This window comes from Heteronotia binoei, chromosome 14 (assembly GCF_032191835.1).
Source record: "Heteronotia binoei isolate CCM8104 ecotype False Entrance Well chromosome 14, APGP_CSIRO_Hbin_v1, whole genome shotgun sequence".
NCBI lineage: Eukaryota > Metazoa > Chordata > Lepidosauria > Squamata > Gekkonidae > Heteronotia > Heteronotia binoei.
Window position 1 is genome coordinate 72,298,073 of NC_083236.1, and position 10,894 is coordinate 72,308,966.

General features: G+C 59.0%; 1 protein-coding gene across 1 annotated transcript; it reads right to left on the reverse strand.

Moving 5' to 3' along the window:
* Window positions 1-1,776: 1,776 nt before the first annotated feature.
* Window positions 1,777-10,864, reverse strand: TERF2IP (TERF2 interacting protein). The gene is made up of 3 exons (XM_060253675.1): window positions 10,780-10,864; window positions 5,091-5,209; window positions 1,777-2,606 (listed from the first exon to the last, which is right to left on the reverse strand). The coding sequence occupies exons 2-3, from the start codon at window positions 5,187-5,189 to the stop codon at window positions 2,166-2,168; spliced, it is 540 nt and encodes a 179-aa protein (XP_060109658.1). The 5' UTR covers window positions 5,190-5,209; window positions 10,780-10,864; the 3' UTR covers window positions 1,777-2,165.
* Window positions 10,865-10,894: the final 30 nt, after the last annotated feature.

Consider the following 10,894-nt stretch of genomic DNA (forward strand, 5'->3'; position numbering starts at 1 on the left):
GCTCAAAGTTGACTCAGCCTTCCGAGGTGGGTCAAATGAGTCTCCAGCTTGCTGGGGGGAAAGTGTAGTTGACCGGGGAAGGCAATGGCAAACCACCCCGTAACAAAAAGTCTGCCAAGAAAACGTCATGATGTGATGTCACCCATGGGTCAGTAACAACTCTATGCTTGCACAAGGGACTACCTTTACCTTTTAATGATTAAAGTATCTTTACCACCACCCCACAATGTGTGGGTCAGAAGGCTTCTCGGGCTCCTCCATCTCCACCAGCAACTCAACAAGGGCACAAGAAAGATCCCAGGATCCCCACGAGATCTTTTGCTGGAAGCAACCAGGGCTGAGGGCAGCTTTCCATCCCTAGAAGGATGGTTTCTGTCCCTGAGTACCTTGCATTCCTTACGAGGTGCAGCGGCGGGTGGGTGGGGGCTTCTGCGGCTGCTGAAGGGTAAAGGCGCAGCCACTGAGTTTCCCTCTTGCAGAGGGCCAGAGACAAAGGCCTCCTTCAGGGAGCCAGAGCATCCAGTTCCCAGGAAAGAGGAAAGGGCTGTTTTGCTCTTCCGGCATTTCACGCCACAGGCCTTTTCCCTCCACAGCCCTCCTCCAATTGGAGATGGTGCAAGAATGGGACAATTTTGTTTCTGGGAAGACCAAAAGGTAGATTAGGCGATGAGTGAGGCCAAAGCCATTAAAAGGTTTGAAGAGGGGAATATGAAAAGCTCCAAAACATCAGCAAACACCATTTTCACCCAACTGTCTGAATATTGGAGAAACCCAGCTAGCCAGTGTGAGCGGCAGACAGCACGCTGGTGCTTTAGACTCTGTGCTTGTCAGGAATTCAGCCAACTTGCTTACTGCAGAGCTGACTGGATGAGAAATACCACTTTCGGAGTTCTTTGGCATGCATCTGAAAGAGGCCTTGCTCACACAGTGTAGAAAGGCACAAGATGCAATTCCCAGCAGAGCAGCCCCGTAGTCAGAAAATTTTAGACGGGGGCCCCAGGGGATAAAACGTTAGGTGGGGGGGGGGCATGGGGCACAAAATGACATCATAAACTTTTTTTAAACCCCCTGGGCAGCATGCATGCTTAGAGGCCTAGGGTGGGATTTGCCAAGGAAAAACAAACTCCTGGGGGAGGGGCTGCTTTTGGCCCTATAAATGGCACCGAGTAGTAGGAGTCTCATCCAACTATATTCCCCTCCCCCAAAAAACTCCTATCAACTACAGGACAGCCTCTGATGCTGTAGCATTTGCAAAAACAGGAGACTCTGTTCCTTTCCAAGCCTGCTGGAGGTTTGTAGCAGGAGCGTGAAAGTGCCATTTGGAAACAAAACTGCCAATTCGCTCACCAGTCCTCCATTGCTCTTGATTCAGGCTGGTTTACATCCCTGGCTGAAAGCAAGAGCATTTCCATGGTGACCAGTCTTGTCCTCCAGTTCCCTCCCTGGAAATCTGGGAGACCAGAACAGAGACCACCTGGCCAAACGGTGCGGAGGAGAGCCGACTGGAGTAGCTTCCCGGGGGTGGGAGGGTGGGACAAAAATGTGGGCTGAAATGGAGGGTCCTCTTTGAAGGATATGAGCTGGCTCCCCCCACCCCAGGGCTCAGCCTGGCCACTCTGAGCTCCATGCCCTCCCTGCGGCTGGCCGCCTCCGAATGCCACTGCTGCTCTGAAGCTCTCCAGCAGGTAGAAGGGGAAGTTTAATGGAGAGGCCTGCCACCCCCATCCAATAGCTGCAGGCCTGCAGCAGAGACTGAAACACAGCTGCAGTCTCATGTTGTAAAAAAAGGGCAGATTCATACAGTTTTATTGCCTGCTCAAAAGTAACCAAACAGCTGCCATTGTGATAACAAGAAATAACCCTGAGGGCGGGGTGTATGTGTGTTCTATACCAGGGGTGGCCAACAGTAGCTCTCCAGATGTTTTTTGCCTACAACTCCCATCAGCCCCAGCCAGCAAGGGCTGATGCAAGTTGTAGGCAAAAAACATCTGGAGAGCTACCGTTGGCCACCCCTGTTCTATACAGTTGGCAGAATGGAGCCACAACAGTCCATTTGGTCATGGCGGAGATTCAGAGGCAAGTCCTTGGCCTTGGTCCTACAAGCCTCTACTCCCCACTCCCTCCCTGAAAGGAGAGTAACCCTCACAAAAGGCACTTCCCTCAAACTAGGTCTTCCTGAATGCCACGCGGCTGTTCACGTTCTCTTCTCCGTATTTAGCTCTAAGCTTGCTTCTGAGATGATCGTCGCCTGCCAGCAGGTCGAGGTCATCCTGCCTGGTCCAAAGAGGCAGGCAGTCCTCTGAAGGCGAGCCAGTCTGCTGCAGACAGTGGGCTACGGCCGTGACTTCCCCACTGGTTTTCAGAAATGCTTGAGTCACGGTGGCCAGGTCCACACCAAACTCTTCCATGAGGCGTTTCATGTCTTCAATTGCCGCTGCCACCTGCTCAGAAGGCCCAGAAGACGGGCTCCGAGGGACATCAGAACCTTCACTGGATGGGGCCCCTCCCAGCCGGACTCTGGGACTCCTTGGTGCTTCTTCCGATGTTCTGAGCTCAGGGTGTTTCAGGAGCATGCCCCCTGAACGGCTTGTGCTCTCGCTTTCCAACTAGAAGGGAGCCAAAGAAGAACGTTTCAGGATGAACACGAGCTGTTTCTTGGTGGGATTCAGAATAACGCCATTGGCCCTTGTCCCCAGGAGACGCAACACCACTTGCAGAGCCCCACACTCCTAATGACACCATCCGCTGAAAGAGCTGCACCCCCCCACCCCCGTGCAGGTTCTGGAAAGAGAGGGTGCTTGCCTCAGCAGAGCCCACTCACTCACTGGGGCCTGGGGAGGGAAGAGGCAGAGGGGAGCAAAGGGCACACGGGCTTCCCCCTGCAGGAGCCTGTTGCGGCCGGACGAGCCTCAGAGCAGGACCCACCTGGGCACACCCCCTTCCCATTCCTTGCCAACTGGGGACTGTTTCTCCAGCTCAGGGGAGAATGAACAGCCAAGGCCTTCTGCCTCCTGCCAAAGGAAAAGCAACGGATATTCAAGGCTTCCCGCTGCAGATGAATGCTGTGAGCCAGCCAGCCAGCCAGCAGTGGAGTCCCTCTGCATCCCTCTCAGCCTTGCCATACTCTCTGCAACACGAGGCTCAGGAAACCGGAACACTGCAAAGGCAGCACCCAGAAGAGAGCACGCAGGCTGTGGAGAAAGGGGTGCAAAACCATCCTCACCACTGCCCGTCCCTCCCCATACCTGTCCCTTGCGTGGCTGCTGCAGCGGTGGTTTTACTCTCTCTTCTCTGTGGCCAGCACCCTCTCTTCCAGGCAGCTTCCTGGGGTCTGGCACGAGAGCCCAGAGGCAGAGGAGAAGGGTGTTGGGCCCTAGATTTCCACGCCTGGCATAGGGCTGGCAGCTCACCTGTCTGCCAGCAGCAGCTGTTTCAACCACTGGTGGCCACAAGACCCACTGAGCAATGTCCCTTCCCTTGCTTCCTTAAAGCAAGGGCAAAGAGGACTTGGGGACATGGGGCTCAAAAGAGCCAACCTGACTTAGCCAGCATCAGCACATGCTGCGCACTGACTGTTCACAGCCCCGAGGGAGAAAGCCTGTGATTAATTAAGTAGCAAACACAGGGTGGAAGATGGAGACAGACATGGGGAGAAAATCTCTTTTAAGACAAGCTTCAAAAGCAAGAAGTCACCTTTGACAACTTGTTGTAAGAAAAAATACAGAACCAATGAAAATGACAAGTTTCATCTTTCTGTATTCCAACATCACAGATGATCTATATACTAATAGCCAAATCTCTGGATAATTGAATCTGTGGCTCAGGCCCATTTACAAAGAAGTAAAAAATTTCTGCAAACTCTGGAGACTCCCCAGGCTTGCAGAAAAATCTTAACGCAAGAAAAAAGGCTGGGGGGAGGTGTACTACAGGCCCTAGAAATGGCAGCAGAGCTGCTGGAGGGGAGCGGAGGAAGGACTGTCCCTCCTATCAGCAGCTGGAGGAAAAAGATGGCTGGGCGGGAAGGAACTCTGGCGGCCTGCGGATGGGGGGGCTGCTCCACCCACCAGCAGCGCTCTCAAGAGGCAGTTGTGGCCCAGCTGAAGTCTGGGCTGAAAAGAGATGGCCAGGGAACCACATGGCAGCAACCCCCAGGGGCGGTTGGCAGCAGCAGGAGCTGGGAGAGTCCTGGGGAAGGAAGGGGGCAACAGCAGGGCAGCTTGGATGGGCAGGAGGGGGAGCGGTGCCCACTATCTGAAGCAGCTTCCTGGGAACCCCAAGAAGACAGCAGCCCCCCAGAGAACCATGACGCACTGGTGCAGAGAGGACTGGGGAGGCAAGCAGTGAGGAGCCCCCCCCCATGAATTCTGGAATGCAAAGAAAACAGGCAGACAGGTGGCAGCGGGTGGGGGGGGGGGGAGAGGAGCAGAAGAAAAGGAATAACAGTGTGGAAGGGTAAAAGTCTGACAGCAAGAGTGAAGTGAAATAGAAAAGAGACAAAGAGAGAAAAGGAATAACATTGAGTACGTTTGGAGGATTCATTGTGATATAGAAAGAACTGAAAATAAAACAATATCACAATGCCATGGTATTTATGGTAGATAATCCAGCTCTCGCAAAGGATATTGTAGAGCAGGAGTGGCCAAACTGTGGCTCTTTCACACATACAGTGTGGCTCTTGAAACCCCCACTATCCTGTTGGCTGGCTTGGAGAAGGTATTTGTCTCTTTAAATCACTTCTCTGAGCCAAGTCAGCCAGGGTCCTAGAGAACACAAAGTTAAAGTTGCTTTCTTTCCATCTCTTCCTTCCCCCATCTATTTGCCTGCCTTCCTGTCTTGCAACTCTCAAACATAGGATGTTCATGTCTTGTGGCTCTCAAACATCTGACATTTATTCTACGGGGTTTTTATGCTAAGCAAGTTTGGCCACCCCTGTTGTAGAGTCAACAAGGGTACTCTAGAGAGCACTTAAAATTTTCTGGAGTTAAACCATTCCCCGTTTAGAAAGGTGGAAGGTGCGGGGCATTAAACATACAGCGGCCATAGTCTGCAATGTCACATACAAAAGCAGAACAAGTGAAATGAATGAGCACCTCGCTGCCTTCAAATTCTTGATTAGCCAGCTGGAAAATGCTAGGTGCCTTTGATCCTTCTGCGGAGCACCTTTGATCTTCTTGCTGGGGTACGTCCATTGCTGTCTTTCTTTGTGGTGCTGTTAAAGAGAGTGGCATAACCATAAAAAAAGGCTTCTAGCTTCAAAGAGTGGCTGTGTGGAGCTGTAATAGAAGACTTAGATTTGAATACAGGTGCACCTTAGAATCATAGAGCTGAAACTCACAAATACCTCTTCACACACATACACAGTGTGACCCCGGCTCCATGGCCAGAAGACGGCAAAAAAGAAAAAGAAGCGAACAAAAAAACCCCCTCCAGGATCCCTGGGGCCAAACTGGCCTGGAGAAAGGCTGCCTCATCCCGAAGTGGCAAAGAGCATCTCCCTGGGCGTGCGAGAAAGGGCCATGAGAACTAAGCCCTGGGGCAGCCTTTCCTGCCCTCCTTCTCAGGACCTGCCCAAGGTCACAGGGTCCTCGTTTCTCTTAGGTAACCATCCAGCCCCTGCTTGAAAACCTCCAGGGAAGCAGAGCCCGCCCCCCACCTCCCGGGGAGGAAGCCTGATGGAAACAGGGAGGGAAGGGACCTCCGGGGTCATCCAGTCCACCCCCCTGCAAATGCAGGAATCCCACCAATCCCCCCCCTACATTCACAGGGCCCTCCTTGCTGTCAGGCGGCCATCCAGCCCCTGCTTGAAAACCTCCAGGGAAGCAGAGCCCGCCCCCCACCTCCCGGGGAGGAAGCCTGATGGAAACGGGGAGGGAAGGGACCTCCGGGGTCATCCAGTCCACCCCCCTGCAAATGCAGGAATCCCACCAATCCCCCCCCTACATTCACAGGGCCCTCCTTGCTGTCAGGCGGCCATCCAGCCCCTGCTTGAAAACCTCCAGGGAAGCAGAGCCCGCCCCCCACCTCCCGGGGAGGAAGCCTGATGGAAACAGGGAGGGAAGGGACCTCCGGGGTCATCCAGTCCACCCCCCTGCAAATGCAGGAATCCCACCAATCCCCCCCCTACATTCACAGGGCCCTCCTTGCTGTCAGGCGGCCATCCAGCCCCTACTTGAAAACCTCCAGGGAAGCAGAGCCCGCCCCCCACCTCCCGGGGAGGAAGCCTGATGGAAACAGGGAGGGAAGGGACCTCCGGGGTCATCCAGTCCACCCCCCCCCGCACAATGCAGGAACCCCACCAATCCCTCCCCCTACATTCACAGGGCCCTCCTTGCTGTCAGGCGGCCATCCAGCCCCTGCTTGAAAACCTCCAGGGAAGCAGAGCCCGCCCCCCACCTCCCGGGGAGGAAGCCTGATGGAAACAGGGAGGGAAGGGACCTCCGGGGTCATCCAGTCCACCCCCCTGCAAATGCAGGAATCCCACCAATCCCCCCCCTACATTCACAGGGCCCTCCTTGCTGTCAGGCGGCCATCCAGCCCCTGCTTGAAAACCTCCAGGGAAGCAGAGCCCGCCCCCCACCTCCCGTGGAGGAAGCCTGATGGAAACGGGGAGGGAAGGGACCTCCGGGGTCATCCAGTCCACCCCCCTGCAAATGCAGGAATCCCACCAATCCCCCCCCTACATTCACAGGGCCCTCCTTGCTGTCAGGCGGCCATCCAGCCCCTGCTTGAAAACCTCCAGGGAAGCAGAGCCCGCCCCCCACCTCCCGGGGAGGAAGCCTGATGGAAACGGGGAGGGAAGGGACCTCCGGGGTCATCCAGTCCACCCCCCCCTGCAAATGCGGGAATCCCACCAATCCCCCCCCTACATTCACAGGGCCCTCCTTGCTGTCAGGCGGCCATCCAGCCGCTGCTTGAAAACCTCCAGGGAAGCAGAGCCCGCCCCCCACCTCCCGGGGAGGAAGCCTGATGGAAACGGGGAGGGAAGGGACCTCCGGGGTCATCCAGTCCAGCCCCCCCCCCCCTGCAAATGCAGGAATCCCACCAATCCCCCCCCCCTACATTCACAGGGCCCTCCTTGCTGTCAGGCGGCCATCCAGCCCCTGCTTGAAAACCTCCAGGGAAGCAGAGCCCGCCCCCCACCTCCCGGGGAGGAAGCCTGATGGAAACGGGGAGGGAAGGGACCTCCGGGGTCATCCAGTCCACCCCCCCCCCTGCAAATGCGGGAATCCCACCAATCCCCCCCCTACATTCACAGGGCCCTCCTTGCTGTCAGGCGGCCATCCAGCCCCTGCTTGAAAACCTCCAGGGAAGCAGAGCCCGCCCCCCACCTCCCGGGGAGGAAGCCTGATGGAAACGGGGAGGGAAGGGACCTCCGGGGTCATCCAGTCCACCCCCCTGCAAATGCAGGAATCCCACCAATCCCCCCCCTACATTCACAGGGCCCTCCTTGCTGTCAGGCGGCCATCCAGCCCCTGCTTGAAAACCTCCAGGGAAGCAGAGCCCGCCCCCCACCTCCCGGGGAGGAAGCCTGATGGAAACGGGGAGGGAAGGGACCTCCGGGGTCATCCAGTCCACCCCCCCCCTGCAAATGCGGGAATCCCACCAATCCCCCCCCTACATTCACAGGGCCCTCCTTGCTGTCAGGCGGCCATCCAGCCCCTGCTTGAAAACCTCCAGGGAAGCAGAGCCCGCCCCCCACCTCCCGGGGAGGAAGCCTGATGGAAACGGGGAGGGAAGGGACCTCCGGGGTCATCCAGTCCACCCCCCCCCTGCAAATGCGGGAATCCCACCAATCCCCCCCCCTACAGTCACAGGGCCCTCCTTGCTGTCAGGCGGCCATCCAGCCGCTGCTTGAAAACCTCCAGGGAAGCAGAGCCCGCCCCCCACCTCCCAGGGAGGAAGCCTGATGGAAACGGGGAGGGAAGGGACCTCCGGGGTCATCCAGTCCAGCCCCCCTGCAAATGCAGGAATCCCACCAATCCCCCCCCCTACAGTCACAGGGCCCTCCTTGCTGTCAGGCGGCCATCCAGCCGCTGCTTGAAAACCTCCAGGGAAGCAGAGCCCGCCCCCCACCTCCCGGGGAGGAAGCCTGATGGAAACGGGGAGGGAAGGGACCTCCGGGGTCATCCAGTCCAGCCCCCCTGCAAATGCAGGAATCCCACCAATCCCCCCCACTACAGTCACAGGGCCCTCCTTGCTGTCAGGCGGCCATCCAGCCGCTGCTTGAAAACCTCCAGGGAAGCAGAGCCCGCCCCCCACCTCCCGGGGAGGAAGCCTGATGGAAACGGGGAGGGAAGGGACCTCCGGGGTCATCCAGTCCACCCCCCTGCAAATGCGGGAATCCCACCAATCCCCCCCCCTACAGTCACAGGGCCCTCCTTGCTGTCAGGCGGCCATCCAGCCGCTGCTTGAAAACCTCCAGGGAAGCAGAGCCCGCCCCCCCCTCCCGGGGAGGAAGCCTGATGGAAACGGGGAGGGAAGGGACCTCCGGGGTCATCCAGTCCAGCCCCCCTGCAAATGCGGGAATCCCACCAATCCCCCCCCTACATTCACAGGGCCCTCCTTGCTGTCAGGCGGCCATCCAGCCCCTGCTTGAAAACCTCCAGGGAAGCAGAGCCCGCCCCCCACCTCCCGGGGAGGAAGCCTGATGGAAACGGGGAGGGAAGGGACCTCCGGGGTCATCCAGTCCAGCCCCCTGCAAATGCAGGAATCCCACCAATCCCCCCCCTACATTCACAGGGCCCTCCTTGCTGTCAGGCGGCCATCCAGCCCCTGCTTGAAAACCTCCAGGGAAGCAGAGCCCGCCCCCCACCTCCCGGGGAGGAAGCCTGATGGAAACGGGGAGGGAAGGGACCTCCGGGGTCATCCAGTCCACCCCCCTGCAAATGCAGGAATCCCACCAATCCCCCCCCTACATTCACAGGGCCCTCCTTGCTGTCAGGCGGCCATCCAGCCCCTGCTTGAAAACCTCCAGGGAAGCAGAGCCCGCCCCCCACCTCCCGGGGAGGAAGCCTGATGGAAACGGGGAGGGAAGGGACCTCCGGGGTCATCCAGTCCACCCCCCCCCTGCAAATGCGGGAATCCCACCAATCCCCCCCCCTACAGTCACAGGGCCCTCCTTGCTGTCAGGCGGCCATCCAGCCGCTGCTTGAAAACCTCCAGGGAAGCAGAGCCCGCCCCCCACCTCCCAGGGAGGAAGCCTGATGGAAACGGGGAGGGAAGGGACCTCCGGGGTCATCCAGTCCAGCCCCCCTGCAAATGCAGGAATCCCACCAATCCCCCCCCCTACAGTCACAGGGCCCTCCTTGCTGTCAGGCGGCCATCCAGCCGCTGCTTGAAAACCTCCAGGGAAGCAGAGCCCGCCCCCCACCTCCCGGGGAGGAAGCCTGATGGAAACGGGGAGGGAAGGGACCTCCGGGGTCATCCAGTCCAGCCCCCCTGCAAATGCAGGAATCCCACCAATCCCCCCCCCCTACAGTCACAGGGCCCTCCTTGCTGTCAGGCGGCCATCCAGCCGCTGCTTGAAAACCTCCAGGGAAGCAGAGCCCGCCCCCCACCTCCCGGGGAGGAAGCCTGATGGAAACGGGGAGGGAAGGGACCTCCGGGGTCATCCAGTCCACCCCCCTGCAAATGCGGGAATCCCACCAATCCCCCCCCCTACAGTCACAGGGCCCTCCTTGCTGTCAGGCGGCCATCCAGCCGCTGCTTGAAAACCTCCAGGGAAGCAGAGCCCGCCCCCCACCTCCCGGGGAGGAAGCCTGATGGAAACGGGGAGGGAAGGGACCTCCGGGGTCATCCAGTCCAGCCCCCCTGCAAATGCGGGAATCCCACCAATCCCCCCCCCTACATTCACAGGGCCCTCCTTGCTGTCAGGCGGCCATCCAGCCCCTGCTTGAAAACCTCCAGGGAAGCAGAGCCCGCCCCCCACCTCCCGGGGAGGAAGCCTGATGGAAACGGGGAGGGAAGGGACCTCCGGGGTCATCCAGTCCACCCCCCTGCAAATGCAGGAATCCCACCAATCCCCCCCCTACATTCACAGGGCCCTCCTTGCTGTCAGGCGGCCATCCAGCCGCTGCTTGAAAACCTCCAGGGAAGCAGAGCCCGCCCCCCACCTCCCGGGGAGGAAGCCTGATGGAAACGGGGAGGGAAGGGACCTCCGGGGTCATCCAGTCCACCCCCCCCCCTGCAAATGCGGGAATCCCACCAATCCCCCCCCCTACAGTCACAGGGCCCTCCTTGCTGTCAGGCGGCCATCCAGCCGCTGCTTGAAAACCTCCAGGGAAGCAGAGCCCGCCCCCCACCTCCCAGGGAGGAAGCCTGATGGAAACGGGGAGGGAAGGGACCTCCGGGGTCATCCAGTCCAGCCCCCCTGCAAATGCAGGAATCCCACCAATCCCCCCCCCTACAGTCACAGGGCCCTCCTTGCTGTCAGGCGGCCATCCAGCCGCTGCTTGAAAACCTCCAGGGAAGCAGAGCCCGCCCCCCACCTCCCGGGGAGGAAGCCTGATGGAAACGGGGAGGGAAGGGACCTCCGGGGTCATCCAGTCCAGCCCCCCTGCAAATGCAGGAATCCCACCAATCCCCCCCCCCCTACAGTCACAGGGCCCTCCTTGCTGTCAGGCGGCCATCCAGCCGCTGCTTGAAAACCTCCAGGGAAGCAGAGCCCGCCCCCCACCTCCCGGGGAGGAAGCCTGATGGAAACGGGGAGGGAAGGGACCTCCGGGGTCATCCAGTCCAGCCCCCCTGCAAATGCGGGAATCCCACCAATCCCCCCCCTACATTCACAGGGCCCTCCTTGCCATCCAGCCCTGGGAAGCAGCGGTCTCCGCCCACCTCTTCCGCTCGGAGCCGCAGGAAGTTCTTCCTCAGGGAGCCGGAAGTTCTTTCATCCCCC